We start from the raw sequence: 24,328 nt of genomic DNA on the forward strand, positions 1-24,328 counted from the left end.
CACTGTGTTGATTTCTGTCTTATTGTCATCTGTCCCTCCACCTAGCATGTTGGCTCTGTGAGAGCGAGGTGTCCAGTTACCTGTCCTCTCCCTGGCTGCCTCCCCTGTGCCTAGAATAGGGCCTGGTCCACAAGCATCCAATAAATGTTTGTTGAATGAATGAATGAATGAATGAATGTTTACCACGTGCCTTGTGTTGTCACGAGAGCAGGTTTCTCCTTCTCTTACCATCTTGTCACAGAACGAGTCTCCTTCAGGGTCTGTCTGATTCTTCACTTCCTTTAGCCTTGGCCTCAGGGTCTCTGGGTCTCTCTTGTGGCCACTGTGCATTCACTGAGCACTTACTGTGTGCCAAGCTGTGCTTGTTGGGTCTCATCTCCATCCTCATGCTGACCGCACAGGGTAGGTACCCACACCTTCCAGAGGGGGAAGCCTGATGCTTGCCTAGGTGTCTTTGACTCGATAGATAATGACAAAGCTGAGGTTTGAGACTTAGTCTGCCTGACTCTCAAAATTAGTGCTTTATTTTGATGTCTGAACACCTCCTAGAATGTTCCCTCAGAGCCTCTAGACTCTCAGGAGTTCCTGTTGACCCACCTGCCCTCTTGCTGTGTTATTAACAGTGCAAATTAGCATCCTAAAGGCTCTGCGAAGTCCTGCAAGAAAGGAACTTGCTTGCCTTTGTTCAATCCAGTCTCTCCCTAGCTTATTTTTCCAAAGAATCTATTTTTCTCCAGAATTTACAGTTCTCTTCTGCCTCTCACCCTCTCTGTCTCTTTTTCTTTTGCTTCTCACTGTCTGCTATCTCTCTCCATATCTCTGTGTCTCTGTATCTCAGAAACGTAGAGAGGGAAGCGGTTGAATAGCACGTTCTGCAACGAGACCAGATTGGACACCGGATTCTATTCCTAGATGGCTGTGTGAGCTTGGGCAAGGCCTTAACGTCTCTGGGTTTCACTCTCCCTGTCTATGGGGATGACAGCAACACCTACCTCAGAGGGTGAGGATAAAGTCAGTTACTCTGTACACAGCACTTCACAGCTCCCTAGCAGTAACTCCTGGGGCTGAAGTGAGGCTCCAGGCTCAGGGCTAGATCACACAGGACAGTGGGAGCCAGGGCCTCGCTCAGGTCAGGAAAAGTCCACAGTGGCACCTCTCCGAGGTCAGGAAAGTACAGGCTTCACCTCTAAAGTCACGGCCTCAGGATTATTAGTCCCCTCCTCCTGGGTTAGAGTTGAGTGGGGTGAAGCTGGGTTTGGCAGTTTTGACTTTCAGATTCAGATAAATCATTGACCTTGCCTCCCCCTCCTGCGGATGGGGTGACTCAGCCACTTCACCTCCCAGATCAGGATGTTTGTTGCTGGCAGGTGGCTTGTTTAGCTTTGTAAGCAAACTGCTGGTTCCCCATTTTAAAGGAGAGAGAAAGAGGGGCTCCTGGGTGGCTCAGTCAGTTAAGTGTCCGACTTTGGCTCAGGTCATGATCTCAGGGTTCGTGAGTTCAAGCCCCGCGTTGGGCTCTGTGCTGACAGCTCAGAGCCTGGAGCCTGCTTCCCATTCTGTGTGTGTCTCTCTCTCTCCCCCTCCACCCCTCACAAAAATAAATCAACATTACAAAAATTTTAAAGGAGAGAGAAAGAAAGGGCCTGATAGCCAGGCAGAGACACAGAGAGAGGTGAGGATAGAAAAAATTTTGAAAAAATAATGGCTGAAAAAAGTTCCAGATTTGGCAAAAATGATGAAAAACACAGATCTAAGAATCTTAACTAAACTCAAGTGCACACGCACACGCACACACACACACACACACAACTTATTATTAAAAAAAAAATACTACACCAAGACACATCATAATCAAATTTCTCAGAACTACTGTTAAAAATAAAGTCTTGAGGCGCCTGGGTGGCTCAGTCAGTTAAGCATCTGACCTTGATCTTAGGGCCATGAGTTCAAACCCCTGCATACGGCTCCATGTTGGGCCTGGAGCCTTCTTAAAAAGAAAAGAAAAGAAAATCTTAAAGCAGACAGAGAAGAAAGACACCTGATGTACACAGCAATAAAGCAGGTATCATATTTCTCATCAGACACAGTACAGCTAAGAAAACAGTGGAGCCACATCTTAAACTACCGACATGACAAATCTCTAAATCTAGAATTCTCCATCCAGCAAAACATCTTCTATAAACAAAGACAAGATGCAGACGTTTTCAGATACACCAACGTTAGGGAATTCCTCACCAACAGACCTGTTCCCCAAGAAATGTGAAAGGGAGTTCCCCCAGGCAGAAGGGAAATGATATCAAATGGAAATAGAGATTTACACAAAAGAATGAAGAACCCTGGAAACGGTAATTGTAGGGGCAATATGTAGGATCCCTCCAATTATTTAAATCTTTTAAAAAGATAATCAAATGGTTAAATAAGATAGTTACGATGTAGTGTGAGGCTTATAGCATATGTAAAAATAATCTATGTGAAAACAGTAGCCCAGAGCTCCAGAATATTTAATGGGCAAGTTCTTATACAATATGTGAAGTGACATGTCACCTGAAGGCAGACTACAACAAGGTAAGGATGTACACCGTGAACACTAAAGCAACCATAAAGATAAACAGTTGAAGCCAGTAAGCCAATGAAGGAGATTAAAGGGATTTGTAACAAAAAAAAAAAAAAACCCAAAACCAAAAACCAGTAAGTTTAAGATGTATGTTGTCAATCACAAAAATAAGCTAGGAGACAGTACAGAATTATGAAAACTATGTGATCCCAAAGAAGGCTGAAAAAGAAGAAAAAGGGAATGAAGAACAAACAGATACCAGACTGAACACCGAGAAACATGTCTAATCATATTCAATGCCAACTGTTGAAATATCCAAATGAAAAGGTCTAGGAGTGGAGGCAAACAAAAGCAAGACCTATCAATATGCTGCCCACAAGAAATATACTTGAGATGCAAAGACACAAGTAAATTAAAAGGAAAGGATGGTGGGGTGGGGGAAGGCACCATACTAAATGCTAATCAGAAGAGATCTCAAAAGGAGCTAATATTAATATCGGGAAAATTCAAATTTCTTAAAATTTTTTTAATGTTTATTTACTTTTGAGACAGAGAGAGACAGAGCATGAGCAAGGGAGGGGCAGAGAGAAAGGGAGACACAGAATCTGAAGCAGGCTCTGAGCTGTCAGCACACAGCCTGACACAGGGCTCGAACCCACAAACCGTGAGATCATGACCTGAGCTGAAGTCAGAACCCTAACCAACTGAGCCACTCAGGCACCCCCAGAAAAATAAAATTTCTGAGAAAAGACTCTTACCAGGGATAGAGAAAGGTATTGCATGATGATAAAAGTCAATTTGTCAAGAAGACATGACCATCACAAAGGTGTATGTTTGAAAACTGAGCTTCAAAATACATTCGGCGAAAACAAATAGAACTGCAAGGGGACGCAGGCAAATCCCAGTCATACTCAGGGATGGGATTACCCCACTTTTAATAACTGATAGAACAAAGGGGGTGGAAAGTCACTAAGGATATAGTGGCAGGGAACAGCACTACCTACCACTTTGACCTGAGTGACATTTATTGCACACGGAACCCTGCAAGGGGAGATACACATTGCTTCCATGTCGTGGCTGTTGTAAATGATGCTGCAATCAATAACGTGTTTGTGTATGTGTGTGTGCGTACGTGGGTGCGGGCAGATATCTTTTTGAGTCAGTGTTTTCTTTAGATAAATACCCAAATACCCAGAATTGCAATTGCTGGACCCTATGGTTTGTTTATTTGTTTATCTATTTATTTATTTGAGAGAGAGAGAGAGAGAGCAGGGGCGAGGGGCAGAGGGAGAGAGAGAATCTCAAGCAAGCTCCACGCCCAGATCAGAGCCCGACACCGGGCTCCATCCCATGACCCTGGGGTCACGACCTGAGACGAAATCAAGAGTTGGATGCTCAACCAACTTAGCCAACTGGGCACCCCGGTATTTCCATTTCTAATATTTGGAGGGACCCACATACTATTTTCCACAGTGGCTGCACCAGCTTACATTGCAGCCAATAGTGCATGAGGGTTCCCTTTTCTCCACATCTTTGCCAACACTTGTTGTTTCTTGTCTTTTTAATAACAGCTTCTAGGGGCGCCTGGGTGGCTTAGTCGGTTGGGCGTCCGACTTTCGCTTAGGTCATGATCTCGCGGTTCGTGGGTTCGGGCCCCGCGTCGGGCTCTGTGCTGACTGCCAGCTCAGAGCCTGGAGCCTGTTTCAGTCTGTGACTCCCTCTCTCTCTGACCCTCCCCTGCTCACGCTGTCTCTCTCTCTCTCTCTCTCCTAGAAATAAATAAAACATTAAAAAAAAAAAACAGCTTCTAACAGGTGTGAGGTGATGTCTCATTGTGGGTTTGATTGGCATTTCCTGACGGTGAATGATGTTGAACGCATTTTCATGTACTTGGTCTCCTTATCATTGGTCAAGTGATTACATCGTTGGCCTATTTATATAGTCCAGGATAATCTCCCCATTTGAAAGCCCTTCATTTAATCCCATCTCCAAAATCTCTTCTACCATATTAGGTAACAAACACAGGTTATGGAGATTAAGACGAGGACCTATTTGAGAGGCCACTATTCCGCTTACCCCAGACTTCAAAATAATGAATACCGAGTGGAAAGAAGGTAGGCAAAAAAGAGTATATACCATACGAGTCCACTTAACAGATAATTTAGAAAGTCCAAGCTAATCTCTAGAGGCAAATGGCAGATCAGTGGTTGCCTGGGAAGGAGATTAAAAATGGGGAAGGGTGGGGCGCCTGGGTGGCTCAGTTAGGTAAGCGTCCAGACTCTTGAACTTGACTCAGATTATGATCTCATAGTTGGTGGGTTTGAGCCCCACATTGGGCTCTGCACTGTGTCAGCATGGAGCCTGCTTGGGATTCTCTCTCTCTCTCTCTCTCTCTCTCTCTCCCCCCCCCCATCCCACTCATGCTTTCTATCTCTCAAAAATAAATAAACTTAAAAAATTTTTAATAAAAATTTTTTAAAATATTTTATTTATTATTGAGAGAGAGATAGAGACAGCATGAGCAGGGAGGGTCAGAGAGAGAGGGAGACACAGAATCTGAAGCAGGCTCCAGGCTCTGAGCTGTCAGCACAGAGCCCGATATGGGGCTCGAACCCACAAACCTCGAGATCATAACCTGAGCTGAAGTCGGACGCCTAACCGACTGAGCCACCCAGGCGCCCCAATAAAAATTTTTTAAAATGGGGAAGGGAGGCATTATAGAAAATCACGAGGAAACTTTTGGGGTGAGGGCTATGTTCATCATCTTGTTTGTGTGGATGATTTCACAGCTGTACAACATTTCAGAATTGATCAAATTGTACTTTACGTGTAGTTCACTGGAGTCACTTATACCTCAGTAAAGCTGTCAAAAAATATAAACACATCTTTATATGTAAAAAACAATTTTGGGGACGCCTGGAGGGCTCAGTCGGTTGATTGTCTGACTCTTGATTTCGGCTCAGGTCACAAATCTCACGGTTTGTGGTGTTACAGAACCAGGCTGGATCGCTGGCAGAAAAACCAAGCGGCACTTGGAGATCTTGGTGGATTGGAGTTTTATTTTATACCGGCGGCGGGCTCAGAGGAGATCCTTCTCCAGAGAGCTAAGCCCCAAGCACAAGCATGGGGGAAATGTATTGTCTGTTACTTCCACATTCTGCATCAGGGCAAGCAGGGCAGGAAGAAGAACCCGGAAGAGGAGTCTCTAGGCTAGGCACTAGAGCCTATGTCAGTCCCGTGGGCCATCTTCGGGTGCATAACTTTGCTTATTTTCCCAACAGTGGGTTCGAGCCCCGCATTGGGCTCTGTGCTGACAGCGTGGAGCCTGCTTGGGATTCTCTCTCTCTCTCTCTCTCTCTCTCTCTCTCCTCCCCTCCCCCACTCGTGTTCTTTCTCTCTCAAAATACATAAATAAACATTAAACAAACAAACAAAAACCCCAACTCTTCCACAGCTGCAGCTCTGCCTGCACGCCTGCAGATCCTGTCCCGTATTTCTGTATCTCTGCCTCTCTCTTGCTCCTCTCTTCTCTGGCAGTTTATTTTGTCCCTTCCCTTTCTTTGCCTCCCTCCCTACATTATATTCCTTGTCTATTTCTTGGCTTCTCCCTGTCTTGCCTCTGACTCTCAGCATATCTTCTTTTCATTATAAGTCTTTGTAATCTGGCGTGTATTTCGCACTTACAGCACACCTTAATGGGGACCTTGACTTTCCTTCAGAAATACTTAATCTGTGTGGAGAGTCCCTGAAATTCGTAACTGAAAAACTAGAGTCACATACCCAAGTTGCTCCAAATGTACTTTGAAGTTTTCTAATCACTGAAGTGACTATCAGTTTCTAATTAAAATTAAGTTTCACAGTTTCTGCTAGCCATATTTCGAGTGCTTAATAGTTGCATGTGGCAAGTGGCTACGCTATCGAATGATGCAGCTCTAACCGCTGTGTGTCTTTTGGTAAAACTGTCCATCTCTCTGTGCCTCATTCTCCCCATTTATAAAATGGGGGTGACAACCGTACCTACCGTAAAGGGTGAGGATTGAGTGAGTTAGTCTGTGTAAAGCACTTCATGGCTCCTCAGTGATCCCCGAGGCTGGAATGAGGCCATAGCTCAGGGATCCTTGGGGGTGGACTGAGGCCATAGCTCAGGGCCAGGTCACATGACAGAGCAGGAGCCAGGAGCTGCTTCAGGAAAGTCCATGATGGCACCTCCCCCAGGTCAGTGAAGTGAAGGTTTCACCCCTGAATTCAAGATATCGGGACTATCAGTCCTTTTCTCCTGGGTCAGAAAGGTATGAGTCGACCTCTGGGGTCAGAGTCCTGGGTCCCAGAAAGCATTTGCCCAACGTTGCAAGATAGATGTTGCCTCATGTCCCCCCACTCCCTTTTGAGGGAGACACACAGGGTGAGGTGGAAATCCAGGCCCAGGGCACGATGGGTGGAGGTGGCTACATTCATTCACATCCTGGGCAAATCGGGACTGAGCCTGCTGGAGCCCGGGAAGGTTGATGGAGACACATGAGCCCAGGGACATCAATCAAAATGCACCCAGTCTCCGGATTCCTGGAGCTCAGAGTCTAAAGGCAGAAACAGAGACACCAAGACAGAGAGAGATAGCAAGAGATAAAGAAATAGTCACCCAAGACTGTCCAAAAGGGTCAGAGAAACGTCCCGAACTGTGAAGGCAGAGCCAGAGGTGGGGACAGAAGTGCCAGGCACTGCTCAGAGCAGAGAGCCAGGGGAGGGGGAGGAAACCTGAGCGCCACACACCCCCAGGCTCGCATGCAGACTCGAGCAGGCGAGCAGGCGTCGGGAGCGCGTCAAGGTGACCGTGCGTTCCCGCTCATACGCTCAAAACAAATAAAACCTGCGAGCACCGGGCTCTGGGTGCTCATGTGGACTTTGGAATCTCTACCACCTGGATGCTGCCAACATGTATAGCGTTGCCGGAGCCAGGAGAATGGATCTTCCCCTACTCCCTACTCGAAAAAGCGCACTCTCTTTCAAGTTCCCACTCCTGGGCGGGATGAGGGGGGAGGCGGGGAGTGAATGCGGTTACATAAGTGGGTGGGGAGGACGCTCGGATAAAAGGCCCAGCCCAATCGAGGCTGCAGTTGGAAGGGAGGCAGTTGGACTGAGCCATGGAGCTCAGCCTCGTTCTCTTCTTTGCTGTCTTGATGGGACTCTTGCTTCTGCTGGCCAGGGCCCATCCTAAGGCCCACGGCCGCCTCCCGCCAGGCCCCCATCCTCTGCCCTTCTTGGGGAATATTCTGCAGATGGACAGAAGAGGCTTACTCAAATCCTTCCTCCAGGTGAGTGAAATGCAGACGGATGGGGTCTGAGGGTGGCCCCCTGCCTCTGGACTTGGGGATCGCTCTCTAATAGGGGTGAAGGCATCCTTTCAGCCTCGCGGGTGGAGTGTATGAAGGTTGGTAAAGAAAGTGAATGGATGGGAAGCATGGTGGGTGGTGTTCAATGATCAGACTGCTCCTTTGAAGCGTGTGGGCACTGGCCGCGGAGTGGGTGGTTGGGCATTCGGAGGCATCTGGGCACAAGCCATGGGTGTAGAATTTCACACTCTTCTGCCACCGTCTGTATAGTCTCTGGGTGCCTGCCCGGCCCTGGAAGAGAGAAAAAGGGGCAGTGTCACCAGTCATACATTTCTCCTCTGCCAACAAAAGAGAGCAGAGATTGGCCTGGGTGGATGCCAGGAGGAAGAGGGAGACGGGAGGAGGAGGGAGATGGGAGGAGGCGCAAGACTGGAGTGTTTACCAGGCTGTGTAACATTGCTTTCCCTCCATAATTTCACATGGGATTATCCATCTATTTGTGAATAATGTAATCTACATCCATGCACCCACTTCCCAGACAGAAGAACTGGGTCATTGGGGCACCTGGGGGCTCAGTCAGTTAATCATCCGACTTCAACTCAGGTCATGATCTCACGGTTCGTGGGTTCGAGCCCCATGTGGGGCTCTGTGCTGACAGCTAGATCAGAGCCTGGAGACTGTTTCAGATTCTGTGTCTCCTTCTCTCTCTGACCCTCCCCTGCTCATACTGTCTCGCTCTCTCAGAAATAAATAACAAACATTAAAAAAAGTTTTTTTTAATAAAAAAGAGAAAGAAGAACTGGATCACCAACAGTAACTGCCAGCTTACATACTCCAAGGCCACTACACTCCTGAATCTTTGGTTTGTCATCCCTTTGCTTTTAAGAGAAAATATTCCCACATGCAGAGGGATGGTTATCGCAGGCCCCGAGTAATTTTCACTTCACTGCATCGCAAGGGCAACATGCTTTCCTGTAAACTCCTGGACTTGATTTCTTTGCTCGGAATTATGTGGCTAGGATTTATCTGTATCACTGTGGGAATTCTTCAGGTCTGGCTTACCACACCCCTGCAGGGGAGGTGAGATGCTGTCCTCATCTTAGAGGTATGGACTGTGAGGCTCAGCCTGGGGAAGACTTGTCGGCAGTCACAATTCTGGGACTTTGTAGAGGGAAAGCTAAGGTCCAGCACGGAGGTGTCTTCATCTCAATACCCTCCTATGCCAAAGGTACCTAACGATTTGGGGATCACAAAATCCTTTGAGAATTTAGTTAAGTGGTGGCCTCTCTCCCCTCCAAATGTCCACAAACATTTGTGCATAAAATTTTGAGAGTTCCAGACATCCTAAAGCTCTTCCATGGAACTTCCAGGATCCTTTAGGGGAACCATGATCCTCCATGTTCATTGCATTTTTGGAGACAGGGAGGGAGAGCAAGGACCAGGGGGTGTCACGATGGGACAGGTCAGAGAGGGTGGCTCTGCTTCTCCTCCATTCCTAGTATGCTCCCAGATCTTTCCAGAGTCAGCAGATGCGTTCTGGATTCAACTCTTGCTCATTGAGTCTCCATTTCCTCTTTTGTTAAAATGAGATGGTGGTAAGAGTGTGTGTCCCATAGCATTGTTGAGGACTGGGTGACATATTCCGTAGAGCCTAATGTATAGTAAGTGCTCATTAAGTGGCAGCTACTTTGATCCATTCATTCAACAGTCATTTATAGGGCACCCTCTGTGTGCCTGGGAATATTCTAGGCATTGATGATGTGGCTTTGGACAGGGCATACATGTTAAGCAAATAAGGAAATACTAGGTAGACAAGAGCTATGATTAAAAGAAAGCCGGGTACTATTTTAGAAAGCGGTGGAGCTACTTTAGAGTGAATGAGGGGAGAAGCTCAGTCTCGCTTTGTCTCTGAGCAGGGACCCTGCAAGATGCAGGAGGAAAGCGCCACAGAGAGGCAAGTGTCAGTGCAAGAACGCTGAAGCAGGAGCAAGCTCAGCATGTTTGGGGGACAGCGTGGAGGCTGGATCCGAGGGAGGGAAGGGGCGAGGGGGAGGGCTAGCAGAGGGGTGACGCAGCCACCTCATGCAGGGGGGTGTGGATCGTGGTGGAGACCTCAGATCTTACTCTCCATGCAGTGGGGGGCACTGGAGGGTTTGGAGCCAGTTAGGGGTATTTTTAAAAAATTTTTAAATGTTTTATTTATTTCTGAGAGAGAGAGAGAGAGAGAGAGAGAGGGAGAGAGACAGCATGAGCCGGGGAGGGTCAGAGAGAGAGGGAAACACAGAATCTGAAGCGGGCTCCAGGGTCTGAGTTACCTGTCAGCACAGAGCCTGATGTGGGGCTCGAACCCACGAACCTGGGTGGTCAACCGATTGTAGGGGGATGGGTATGGCAGTAGGGAGACCAGTAAGGAGGCTTTGCAGTCTACTTCACCCATTTTATGATTTTAAGTCAACTTTTAGTGAGGTTTAACATGATCCCTAAAAGTGCACAAATCATAAACATTCAGCTCAATGGATCCTCTCAAATGAACATACTCATGTAATTGACATCATATAGATAAGTAACAACAGATCTTGTCCCCAGAGATCGCCTTCCTGTCTCGTTCCAGTCATCACCCTCCCACTATCTTGACTTCATATAAGTAGAGTTAGGACATATGGACACTTTTATGTCTGGTTGATTTCACTCCACACTATGCCTGTGAGTTTCATTCGAGTCTTGTCTGTAGAGTCGGTCCTTTCTCATTGCTGTGTAGTTATTCCATGGCATGACTTCAGTGAATCTGCTTTGTTTGTATTTTGGTGAACCGCCATACACATTGTGGTTGGACGTGCATCTGGGAGCGAAGTTAATGAGTCACTGAATATGTATGTGTCGAGCTTCAGTAAATACCACGGAGCAGTTTTGCAAATGCCGGTACTGATGTCATGATCATCCCCGAAGCCATCGTTTTCCCTTCTTGTCTACCAGGTGGTTCGGGTAGTTCCCTGGGGAAACTCAGGAGGCAGACAGCAGGTTAGCGTTGGGTCACAGGAAGGATGACCCTTCAGTTTCAGTGCTGGTGAGATCTGGCTCAACTCAAGGGTCTGGGCAGGAGTAGGAGATATTTAACCATCTGTACTGCTTAGGGCACCATCGTGTGGACTCTGGCTGGGTCATGGGTTAATCCTTTAGTTGCTGGGTCCTGGGACAGGGAAAGGCAGCCTGGAGTGGAGGATCTTGGGGGCAGCAGCTAATTACCAGTCTATACATAAGTGTTTTATGGTTTAACAACTGGGATGGCCACATAGGTGCGTAGGCTAACAGCAACCTTGGACGTGGATATGCTTCACAGCTTCGAGAGAAATATGGGGATGTCTTCATGGTGTACCTGGGGCCAAAGCCCGTGGTCATGCTGTGTGGGACAGAGGCCATACGGGAGGCCCTGGTGGACCAAGCTGAGGTCTTCGCCGGCCGGGGGACAATCTCCAGTGTAGAGCGAGTCTTCCAAGGATACGGTAAGGACCTTGGGGAATGACGGAAGATGGGAATTGAGGAGGGTGAGTCTGAGAAGGGGGGAGGAGGGGCACAGAGGGGCCCGGAGTCCCCTTCCAACCCTCTCGGCAATCCATGCCTTCCCTACACCCCCAGGTGTGATCTTTGCCAACGGGGAACGCTGGAAACTTCTTCGGCGATTCTCTCTGTCCACCATGAGAAACTTCGGGATGGGGAAGCGGAGTATAGAGGAACGGATTCAGGAGGAGTCTCAGTGTCTGGTGGAGGAGCTGCGGAAAACCCAGGGTGAGTCCCGGGGAATGGGTATGCTGGGTGCATGGCAGCAGAAAGACAGAGCGGTGTCCGTGGGCAGAGGAAGAGAGGCAGAGATAGACAACGACCCTGAGAGACCACCCAACAGAGGGACAGAGAGACGTGGGTGGGAATGGAGCAGAGGGAGCCAGAAGAGATGTGGGGTGTATAGTGCCGAGAATAACCCAAGGACATAAACTTAGTTAGGTATTAGCATGCTGTTTACTTGGGTTCAGGGAAACCAACTCATGGATTAATTGTATCTGTCAGGGGCAAAAACAGGATTTCTATAAAAGAAGGCAAAGAGAGAAAGGGAAAACGACAGACACTGAAAATTACCAACTGGGTTTTCTTTCTTCTTGGGTGAACTATTGATGAGCTGGCCGTGAGCAAGGAGGGCAGCGGGGACGTTCTGCCCTCAGGCAGGGGGATGGGCTGTCAAAGAAGCACGTCAAGGGGCGCCTGGGTGGCTCAGTCGGTTAAGCATCTGACTCTTGATTTCAGCTCAGGCCGTGACCTCACGGTTCGTGAGTCTGAGCCCTGTGTCTGGCTCTGTGCTGGCAGTGCAGATTCTCTCTCTCCCCCTCTCTCTGCCTCTCCCCTGCTAGTTCCCTCTCTTTCTCTCTCAAAATAAATAAATAGACTAAAAAAAAAAGAGAGAGAGAAGCACGTCTACTTATTTTTGGTTTCTCCATAAAAGGGTGTTCATGAGACATAAAGATGATAGGTCCTTTCGTAAGGGATTTCGAGATGTAAATGTACAGGCTGGGAGGGAGAGGCAGAGACATAGGGAACAACAGAAGACTGGGGGCAGTGGACCAAGAAGACAGGAGGAAACAAAGCAACTCAGATGGAGAGCGACAGGGAAAGGGAAAGAGACAGAGAGACCAAGACAGAGAGAGAGACTGGAAGAGACCGGGGGAAGCAGAAAGAAACCAAGGCAGAGAGAAACGAAGGTAGAGAAAATGAGACAGACAGACAGGCTCAGGAAAGGGTCTGCACAGGAACGAGAGAAGATGGACAGGTGAGACCTGCAGAGAGAGGCTGATGCCATGACACTTCCGGGTGGCGCAACAGTGTCTACCCCTCCCACCCCCATCCCACCCCCAACCAGGGAGGCCAGGATGTATACAGACATCAACTCTCAAGTGCAGAACAATTCCCTGGAGACCAAAGAGCCCTGGAGGTGGAGAGGAGAGATCAATGGATAAGGGACAGGGAGCAGAGACCTTTTAAACTTGCACTTGTGATTGACTGAGCCTGTCTACCCTGGGACTTAACTACCTGCTCCCGGGGTCAGAGCTGAGGCCCGAGACGGGCCAACCACAAAGCCTCCATAGCCTGGCTACCTTGGAGACAATAACTGAACTGCACTTACCCCCCATGGTTGTGGTGGGAATTTAGTAAAATAATACATGAAGTGCTTAGAACAGGACCTGGCTGGCCCATCATCCAGGCTAGTGAATGTCAGCGCTTCCTGTACCTGCTTCTTTGTCATCACTGAGTGAGGGAGGGCAGTCACGTGGAGATGGGTCAGCAGTGAAATGCTCCCAAGGCCTTTGAGTCTGTGTCCCATGACCTGTGCCTCCTCCTCCTAGGAGCCTTCCGGGACCCCACCATCTTCTTCCACTCCATGACTGCCAACATCATCTGCTCCATTGTCTTTGGAAAACGCTTTAGCTACAAAGATCCAAAGTTCCAGCGGTTGCTGGACTTGTTCTACCAGACCTTCACACTCATCAGCTCCTTCTCCAGCCAGGTCAGGGAGCTGGGGCCAGAGGCTGAGTGTGAGGTGGATATCTAGGGCATGGGGAAAGGGGTGATCTGCTTTGGGGGCCCAGAAATACCGCTTCAGGCTGGAAAGGGGGCACAGACACTGGGGGGAAGGGGAGGGGACAGCAACACTGAGCCCTGGAGGGCGGGAGGGACGGAGACAGGGATGGAGAGCCTAGGGCGAGGAGGCAGAGATGGGGAGTCAGAGAATCAGCAAGAGAGATCAAGACACCAGCGTTTGGAAGAGAAGCGAGGAGGACAGGGAGAAACCAACAAGGAAGGGCAGAGATCAGAGACTCTGAGAGGCAGAGTCGAAAAGACAGTCAAAGAGGTGACAGGGAGAGAATATGAATCCGACTGTCAGGCTCTCTATTCTTCTGTCCCTGATTCCTCTGAATCTTCACCTCTGTCTTTGGCAAAGCCCCTCACTTGAAGAAATTCAAGGATACATGAAAATAAGGGACCACATTTCTTCATTTTCCCCATTTCCACACCCTCTTTCAGTCTTCTTTTAAAACAAAATAGTACAGTTTCTCTTTCTCAGTGAATCTGGAAATACCCCTATTATATATTAAAGTTAAAAAAATTAAACTGCAGAACAGTATGCCTCGTTATGGTTCTTCCCCAGGAGTGTATGTCAGATTCATGCGTAGGACTGTCGCAAGTACAAATTCCCGTGACCTTCTGCTAGACAGTCTGATCCAAAGACTTGAGATGGGGCCCAGAGTGAGTAGTTGCAAAAGGTCCAGCAAGTGATTTCACTTTTCTCTCCCACAGAGAACCACAGAGAGAAGAGTCTGGGAGGAGATTCACCAGAGAGTAATCAATGGTTATTTCTAACCATTAAGAGAGAAATTTACACTGCACTCTCTATTTCCACCCTTTTATTTTTTTGCAATTATTTGCAACAAGTTTAAGTACTACCTCAATCCTCAGACAATCTCGTAGAAATATGTTCTAAGATAGGGGCGCCTGGGTGGCTTAGTCGGTTAGGCGTCCGACTTTCGCTTAGGTCATGATCTCGCGGTTCGTGGGTTCGAGCCCCGCGTCGGGCTCTGTGCTGACTGCCAGCTCAGAGCCTGGAGCCTGTTTCAGTCTGTGACTCCCTCTCTCTCTGACCCTCCCCTGCTCACGCTGTCTCTCTCTCTCTCTCCTAGAAATAAATAAAACATTAAAAAAAAAGTTTAAAAAAAAATGTTCTAAGATAAATAGACCTAAGTGGGCAGTAGGCTCATTTCGCGTGAGCATCACGGTATCAGTGTTTGGTGCTCAAGGGGGGCGTGAGGGGTGGAAGGTCAGAGAGTTCTGAGCAAAACAGATTGACTGGCTGAAGTAGGCAAGAGAGCGCAGAGAGCTTCTGCTGACTCTGTCGGTAGACCAGGCGACTCTTGATCTCGGGGTCGTGAGTTTGAGCCCCACGTTGGGTGTAGAGATGGCTTAAAAAAAGAAGCTGCATGGAGACAGTGAGAGGAGACACGCAGAGCTAAGGAGAGGCAGAAAGGAGAGAGGTGTGCCAGCAACCAAAGCAGGATGTGAGGATGAGGGAGGAAGATGCAGGAGGGAGAAAATGGGAGAATAACAGATCCAAGGAGTGAGTGAGAGACAGAGACAGAGGGAGGCAGAGACAAAAGCAGAGACAGAGAGAGATGAGCTTCCCCCCTACCAGGGTGTTAGGGCCCAGGAAGGGACCCCTCCCTGTGGCGCACTAGCTCAGCCCCAGGAAGACGTCACAGTCCCTTCTCTCCTGCAGATGTTCGAGCTTTTCCACAGCTTCTTGAAGTACTTCCCAGGCACACACAGGCAAATCTACAAAAACGCGCAGGAAATCATAAGCTTCATTGAGGATGCCGTGGAGAAGCACCGTCAGACCCTGGACCCCAGCAACCCCCAGGACTTCATCGATGCCTTCCTGATCCGCCTGGACAAGGTGGGGCTTGGGGGAGGGGAACAGGAAGGGTGGGGAGGGAGGAAAAGATGGAGGGGTGGATGAGAAGAAGGGTGGGGAGGGGCGCCTGGGTGGCTTAGTCGGTTAAGCGTCCGACTTTCGCTTAGGGCATGATCTCGCGGTTCGTGGGTTCGAGCCCCGCGTCGGGCTCTGTGCTGACTGCCGGCTCGGAGCCTGGAGCCTATTTCAGATTCTGTGTCTCCCTCTCTCTCTGACCCTCCCCTGCCCATGCTGTCTCTCTCTCTCCTCGAAATAAATAAAAATATAAAAAAAAGAAGGGTAGGGAAAGGGGAAAGGAGCGGGGAAGAGGGGAGGGAGACTGGGAAAGGGAGCAGAGATGCAGGAAATGACTGAGGCGAAGAGATTAAAGGAGAACGTTGGGAGGAGAGAGGGAGAAAGAGATACAGGAAACGCAGCAACAGGTGAGGAGACACAACCGAGGTAGAACGAGGCTGTGGGAGTGAAAGGGGGACGAACACAGCAGAGATGGGAAATGGATTGAAACCGAGTCTGAGCACAGAGAGACAGAGAGAGAGAGATCTAGGCAGAAGGCACAGAAAAATCAACTGCCCCAGGTGGTGTGAGACCCAGAAGCAGGGGAGGGCGCCCCCAGCAAAGCCACGCCCCTCCCCTTACTCGTCCCCTACCGCTCGGATTCAGGAGAAGTCTGACCCCAACAGCGAGTTCCACCATCAGAACCTCATCTGCACAGTGCTCTCCCTCTTCTTCGCCGGGACGGAGACCACCAGCACCACGCTCCGCTATGGCTTCTTGCTCATGCTCAAGTACCCTCACATCACAGGTGGGCGGACAGGGACAGCCGTCAAGGCAGGGGAAAGAGGGGGGAGCTTCTCCTCCCTTTGAGGGCTACAAAAGTGGGGCTGGGGTCCTTCCTGAATGAGAGAGACGGTGTTCACCTCTTTTACCGGGAGCAGTACAGGCCTTGAATGAGTCTCTAACTAAGCCATCCCCGCAGTGGTGGATGGATGAACGAATAGGTGTCAATGTGTTCTTCCACTGTGTCCCTCCCATCCATCCATTTGTCTATCCTTTTATTTATTACCTGTGCACTCAGATTCTTTCATCGATGATGAATTCAAGGACATAGGCTTCCATTCTTTATTTGCATTAATTGATTCAATTATTGATCTTTTGACACAGTGACTAATTGAATGAACTATCTGTCATTGATTCATTGGCTCATTTGTTCGTGCATTCATCTCTCTGCCCTATGAACTAGATTTCATTCCTTAATTCTTCCATCGGCCTTTCAATCCACCCTCCATCCATTTATTATTCATTTAATTCAGTTAATTCATCATGGATTTATTTATCTATTATTCAATACCTCCACCTATTTATTCCTTTTTTATAACTATTTAATTTTATCTATTTTTAGACCTATTGTATACCTTTCTTATACCTATTAATTCACGAATTTCTTTATTTACTTATTCCTCTATAGATCTAGCCATCCACTCATTCATGCAATTGACTTATTGGTTAATCAGGTTCATTTATTTGTCTCTGGGCCATTTGTTAATTAATGATCCATTAATTCATATATTGATTGATAAACAAATACATACATCCATTCACTAATGTTCTTCCATTCATCAGTCTTTCCATTCATAAGTTGACTGGCTTATGTATTCATTTATCCAGTTGTTTGTGGGTTAATCTACTGATCTATTTCATGGTTATATTCCTTAGGACCTAGCACAGTGTCTCATCTATAATACACACACAGTAAATATTAGTTTTTTAAATTTTTTAATGTTTATTTATTTTTGAGAGAGAGAGAGAGAGAGAACAGGGAAGGAACTGAGTGGGTGGGGGTGGGACAGAGGATCCAAAGCAGGTTCTGTGCTGACCGATGTGGGGCTCAAATTCATGAACCATGACATCAGGATCTGAGCCAAAGTCAGACATTTAACCACTTAACTGACAAGCCACCCAGGTTCCCCTCTATTCTTTCTAGAGGGCGAGTTTTGACAGGTTTATATCTTGAGTTCTTAGTCTGAAATTCTGTGCAAAATTGTGGTGTGTGTGTGTGTGTGTGTGTGTGTGTGTGTGTGTGTGTGTACCTGTGCCTGTGGGGAGAGAATTCATAACATTCATTAGATTTCAAAGGGTGAGAATTATTGCTTCCCCCCTCCTCCAGGCTGGTTGCCCTGAGGGGTGTCAATGACCCATCCCTTTATTATAGGTTTTTCCTGGCTTATTAGCCCACACAAAACAGTGTCTCTGCTGAAATGCCTCTTTAAAATGAGGTTCTTTGCCCCCACTCTTCTGTGCAGAGAGAGTCCACAAGGAGATTGACCAAGTGATTGGCCCACACCGCCTTCCATGCCTTGATGACCGAGCCAAAATGCCATACACTGACGCAGTCATCCATGAGATTCAGAGATTCAGCGACCTCCTTCCCATTGGCTTGGTCCACATGGTCACCAAAGACACTCACTTCAGAGGGTACTTCCTGCCCAAGGTGAGGCCAGCTGGGCTCCCACATTTCTCCTGTGTGGGCATGCCGGGTTCTCTTAATCTCTGTACTTGACCTGTTTTTTGTTTTATCACTAGGGTCCTCTTGGTTTTTTGTTTGTTTGTTTATCTTGTTTTGTTTTTAAGGGTGGGCTGAGGAATGGAATGGCAGTGTCTTTTGACCTTGCGACTCTCCCTCAGGGCACTGAAGTATTTCCCATCCTGCACTCTGCTCTCAATGACCCTCATTACTTTGAAAAACCAGAAACCTTCAACCCTGACCACTTTCTGGATGCCAGTGGGGCACTGAAGAAGAATGAAGCTTTTATCCCCTTCTCCATGGGTAAGCCAGGCCTGCACTCTCTTACTCAGACACTAGAGTGACAGGCCACTCTCTCTTTGAGACAATCTAGGAGAGATCTTTGTTCATTGAGCTGCTAGTATGTGCCAATTGCTTTACCTTTAACCCACTTCATCTTCACTGCAACCTTAGACCGGGCTTAAGAAGTAAGACCACATCCCAAAGGCACATCTCGGTAAACTGAACCTTGGGAAAGTATTTAACCTCTCTACACCTTGGTATAAGATAGCTGGTGAGCACTACTCTGAGCTCAGTGCTCTACCGGGGGCTGAAGATAATGCACTGGGTAAGTCACATAGAGACATGATTCCTGCCCCGGGGTTTTTAGGGTCCAGCAGGGGAGATGGGCATTTATCATTTGACCACAAAAATGGTACCTAGTTAAACTTAATTAATGCTTGCAATGTGCTTAGAACTGCTTGGCACAAAGTCAGTGCTCATGGATGTGATGATGATTACTATCATCAATCATAACTGTGATAAATGCTCTGAAAGGGACTTTGGGGACACAAAATAGGAAATACTGACTACTCTTGGTGGTTCGGTGAGGAAAAGCTTTCCTGGAAGCACTGGCTTCTAAGCTAAGACCTCATGGGTGAATATCAATCAGCCCCTAAGAAGAGTGTTCCAGGCATAGGGAACAGCATGGTCAAAGCCTGAAGGTGGAGACAGCATGGCGTATTTGAGAAACTAGACAAACCCAGAGAGCGTGGAGTGTGGATTATAAAAGGGGAGAAAGGCGAAGAGCTCAGCTGGAGGGCCTTGAAAGCTGGGGGGTGTTTGGAATTATCTTGCTGATTCTGGGGAGCCAGGGAGGGTCTTGACATCCTCTGACCTGTCTCTTGCCCCGTTCTCTACTATGTGGCCCCGTCCAGAGAAAACCCCAATGTCCAGGGTCCTCATCCTTTGGGAGAAAGGAGGACCCCAGAATCAAGGCCTTAGTCTTGAGTTCCATCTGTGATCTCAGTGACCTACATCCCCTGGCTCTGCCCAGTGCTTCCCTTATTTCTTAAAAAAAATTTTTTAAATTTTTTATTTATTTCTGAGAGAGAGAGAGACAGCGTGAGCAGGGGAGGGTCAGAGAGAGAGGGAGACACAGAATCTGAAGCAGGCTCCAGGCTCTGAGCTAGCTGTCAGCACAGAGCCTGACATGGGGCTCGAACCCACGAACCGCAAGATCATGACCTGAGCTGAAGTCGGACACTTAACCGACTTGAGCCACCCAGGCGCCCCAGGCTTCCCTTATTTCATCTTAAGTGAGAGTTGGGGGACGTGTGGGATGGTGGGGTGCGACTGATGATCTCATTCACTAGTCCTGTTTAAGGTTAGAGAGAGAGGCAGAGATGTAGAGAAGGAAGGACAGAGAGAGAGATGAAGAAAGAATGAGTGAGAAACAGAGGGACAAAGAGAGACAGAGGGAAATCGTGTCAGGGGACATAGTGACAGAGACAGAATGCGCAAGGAGACAATAGAGCGAGGAAGAGGAAACAGAGAGAGAACAGGAGAGTTTCAGAGTCAGATCCAAATGGACAGAGACAGGGAGTTTAAGATTGAAGAAAGTGGACAAAAGAGGAAGGAGACAGAGCAGCAAAGTCTGATGGGAGGTACAGTCAGAGCAAAAGGCTGAGGCAAGATTGCCATGGTTGGAAAGAAGACAAACCAAGCCAAAAAGGTGTTAGAGCAAAGGAATAGCAAAGGGTATCCCAGTGGATTAGAAGAGAGGATGGGAGGGAGACAGTAGGAGTCAGGCGTTCTGGAAAGAACTGGGTCACAGGACCAGTTACAAGAGAACAAGCCTAGAGCTCTGCCCTGAGTATTTCTAAGTCCATGTTTCCTAACTTCTGATGTGCCAAAAAGATGTGGACATTTCCCCCAGAGGCCTCCATGTAGGCCCAATGTCTAAGACCCAGTGTCTAGGAAATATCTGAATGGCCTTGCCCTGGTGGTCAGCTTGCAGATCAAGAGCCATTGAGGTGGGGCACCTGGGCTGGGCGGTTCGGTCAGTTAAGGGTCAGACTCCGGCTCGGGTCACGGTCTCACCCTTGGTGAGTTCGAGCCCCGCGTCAGGCTCTGTGCTGACAGCTCAGAGCCTGGAGCCCGCTTCAGATTCTCTCTGCCCTTCTCCTGCTCCCACTCTGTGACTCTCTCCCTCTCTAAAATAAGTAAACATTCAAAAAAAAATTTTTTTTAAAGAAAAAGAGGCACTGAGGTAAAGGAGGCTTTCAGTGTCTCTTCCTGGGGTTTCCACTCCCTTTGTCCCTATTTCTCTTCAGGCTGGCGCTTCATGACCTACTGGCGGGCCCTACACCTCCGACAAGCTGGGGGAAGCCACACTCCCCTCCCACAGGGACCAGGCCCATTCGCCATTCTTTTAAGTTTATTTATTTCTTTTAATAGAAAGAACACGCACGAGCTTGGTCGTGAGCAGGGGAGGCAGAGAGAGAGGGAGAGAGAAAATCCGAAGCAGGCTCCGTGCTATCAGTGCAGAGATCAACACCTGAGCTGAAATCAAGTCAGACACTTAACCAACTGAGCCACCCAGGCGCCCCGCCCCATTCACAATTTTACATGTAGTTTGTTTTTTTTCCCCAAATTTTGAAGCCCATGGCTCTCAGACTGAGATAAAGTGACAACCCAGATATAGACAAACACACAGTGCCAAAAACACCCTCATGCTCCCCACTGCACACACTCCCCCTGCATACTCCCCCCACACCCCCTATGCACTCCGTGCCCCCCACTCTTCCCCACACTCTCCCCCGCAACATTCCCCTCACACAGTCCCCTCTGCCCTCTCCCCACACACACTCCCCACACACACTCCCCACAAAATTCCCCTCCACACTCCCCCCACACTCACCCCTCCACAACCCCCACACTCACTCCCACATACTCACCCCACACCCCATACACACTCCCCTCCACACCCCCACACACTCACCCCACACACTCACCCCACACACACTCCTTTCCACACCCCCACACACACTCCCCCCTGCACACTCACCCCACACCCCACACACTCCCCACATAACTCCCCTCCACACACCCCCACACTCACCCCACACACTCACCCCACACATTCCCCCCCACACTCACCCCACACACTCACCCCACACATTCCCCCCCACACCTCCCACACACGCCCCTACACTCCCCTCACACACACACTCCCCCCACCCCCACACTCTTCACCACACACCCCAGAAACAAACACAAAGAATGACCGCACCTGTAGTATCCTTAGTACAGACCAGGTGCTAGTCTGAGAATTTTTACAAATATTAATTTCTTTAACCTCACAATAGTCCTATGAGATAAGTACCATCCTCCTCACATTAGAAATGAAGGACAATAAAAGTGTCAGAAATGTGCACAATCTGTGCATGTGGAGGCAGACACACACACACACACAATCACACACACACATCCAACCAGAGGTGGGTGTTTATTCTCCAAGGGGCCACTGAACCCTCTGGAAATCTAACAGAAGCTACAAACTCTCTCCTGGAAAAACGCGCAAGGCACTTCCACCCAAATGTTTGCCTCTGGTTTCAGAGGGCTCGGGATCCCCTAAAAGACAACCCGGGATTGCAGGTTAAAGGCCAGTCCCATACAAATCTGTGGCGATGGATACACATGTCTGGGCTTTGGGATGGGACAGGGCAAGGGACGTGGTTTGCACTGCGCCCACACTGGTGATCTTCTGTGCCCACAGGGAAGCGCATTTGTCTGGGTGAAGGCATTGCCCGCATGGAATTATTCCTCTTCTTCACCGCCATCCTCCAGAACTTCTCTGTGGCCAGCCCTGTGGCCCCTGAGGACATCGACCTCACACCCCAGGCGAACGGCATAGGAAAAGTGGCCCCCGTTTACGAGATCAGCTTTCTGTCCCGCCCAAGGGACTGAGGAAAGGGCCTCAAAGGATTCCAGGATCATGAAGTATCCCCGCCTCTGCAGAAGTCAGTTCCTGGACTCGCTCTGGGTCTTCCTGCTGCTGAGAGACCCACCGCAAGCCAGTGTCTATCTCCTCCTTGGTTGCTGCCTCATCTCATACCATCACTCTGCAGTTCTTCCATAGACTTGGGGAAGTGTTTTCCTTTCCTTTCTTAACAGAGTTCCCAGTGTGGGGTATATAAGAAGCTGGGTGCTAAGACAGGAGCCTTGACTCAGATGCTCTTTGCATTTCTGCCTCCCAGGCCACGGCTTCCCCCAGTGACCTCTCCCTTCCTCAGAACATCCACAACCTCCATGCAGCAGCTGTTTGTGCACCATGATCTGTGCACACGTGATCTCACTGGAATCCTTCCAAAGCCCCATGGGGTGGGTACGACCCTGGATCATGCCCGTTTTTACAGATGCGTAAACAAAGGCTAGACAATGGCATCCGTTGTCCGAAGTCACATCATATGGCTAGGAGTAGAGGAGCAAGATTCACACTCTGTCTCCCTGGCTCTCGAACTCAGATTCTTCCCCCAGCCACGCCTCTCCCCCAATATATTTTAAAATTACTGTGACATTCATAGAACGTAAAACTAAGCGTTTTAATTTTTTAATGTTTATTTATTTTTGAGAGAGAGAAAGAGAGACAGAATGCGACCAGGGGAAGGGCAGAGATAAAAGGAGACAGAGAATCTGAAGCAGGCTCAGAGCCTGACTCGGGGCTTGAACTCGCAGATCGCGAGATCATGACCTGAGTGGAAGTCGGGTGCTTAGCCAACTGAGCCACCCAGACGCCCCCAGAACTAAGCAGTTTAAAGTGTATGATTTGGTGGCAGTGGCTTATTCACAATGTTGTACAACCACCACCACTATCTAGTTGCAAACATTTTCATCACTCAAGAAGAAAATTCCGTACCCATTAGCAGTCACGCCCCCCATACCCCCTTCCCCTCATCCCCTGGCAACCACCAATCTGCTTTTGGTCTTTATGTATTTGCCTATTCTGTGTATTTCATGTAAATGGAGTCATACAATATATGCTCTTTTGTGTCCAGTTTTTTTCACTTGGCATAATATTTTGGGGTTTCATCCACATTGTGGACCATTGCTGTACACTGCCATCCTCATTCTTTTTTTTAATAGACAGATTTTTTATAGGAAATAATGTTTTGGTTTTTTTTTACAAATAGTTTATTGTCAAGTTGGTTTCCATATAACACTCAGTGCTCATCCCCACAGGTGCCCTCCTCCATGCCCATCTCCCCCCTCCTCCCTACACCCATCAGTCCTCAGTTTGTTCTCAGCATTCAAGTCTCTCGTGGTTTGCCTCTCTCCCCCTCCCCCACTATTTCCCCCCTTCTTCTCCCACCGTCCTCCGTTAAGTTCCTCCTAATCCTCCTATACGTGCAAACATATGGTATCTGTCCTTCTCTGCCTGACTTATTTCGCTCAGCATAACACCCTCAAAGTCCATCCATGTTGCTACACATGGCCAGATTTCATTTTTTCTCATTGCCATGTAGTATTCCATTGTATAGATAAACCACATCTTCTTGATCCATTCGTCCATTGATGGACACTCAGGCTCTTTCCATGTTTTGGCTATTGTGGAGAGTGCTGCTATGAACATTGGGGTCCATGTGCCCCTATGCCTCAGCACTCCTGTATCCCTTGGGTAAATTCCTAGCAGTGCTATTGCTGGGTCCTAAGGGAGTTCTATTGTTAACTTTTTGAGGAACCTCCACACTGTTTTCCAGAGGGGCTGCACCAGTTTACATTCCCACCAACAGTGTCGGAGGGTGCCCGTTTCTCCACATCCTCGCCAGCATCTAGAGTCTTCTGATTTGCTCATTTTAGCTACTCTGACTGGCGTGAGGTGGTATCTCAGTGTGGTTTTGATTTGTATTTCCCTGATGAGGAGGGATGCTGAGCATCGTTTCATGTGTCTGTTGGCCATCTGGATGTCCTCTTTGGAGAAGTGTCTCTTCATATCTTCTGCCCATTTCTTCACTGGGTTGTTTGTTTTTCGGGTGTGGAATTTGGTGAGTTCTTTATAGATTTTGGATATTAACCCTTTATCTGATATGTCATTTGCAGCTATCTTTTCCCATTCCATCAGTTGCCTATTAGTTTTCTTGATTGTTTCCTTTGCTGTA

The 24,328-nt window shown here is 48.3% G+C and overlaps 1 protein-coding gene across 1 annotated transcript; it reads left to right on the top strand.

Moving 5' to 3' along the window:
* Positions 1–7,692: 7,692 nt before the first annotated feature.
* LOC120243430 (cytochrome P450 2B11-like) lies at positions 7,693–22,826 on the top strand. The gene is made up of 9 exons (XM_039249562.1): positions 7,693–7,863; positions 11,219–11,381; positions 11,515–11,664; positions 13,269–13,429; positions 15,194–15,370; positions 16,049–16,190; positions 17,689–17,876; positions 18,071–18,212; positions 21,949–22,826. Exons 1-9 carry the CDS (start codon positions 7,693–7,695, stop codon positions 22,137–22,139), a joined length of 1,485 nt encoding a protein of 494 aa, XP_039105493.1. The 3' UTR covers positions 22,140–22,826.
* Positions 22,827–24,328: the final 1,502 nt, after the last annotated feature.

This window comes from Hyaena hyaena, unplaced genomic scaffold (assembly GCF_003009895.1).
Source record: "Hyaena hyaena isolate Hyena2069 unplaced genomic scaffold, ASM300989v1 scaffold_9, whole genome shotgun sequence".
Lineage (NCBI taxonomy): Eukaryota > Metazoa > Chordata > Mammalia > Carnivora > Hyaenidae > Hyaena > Hyaena hyaena.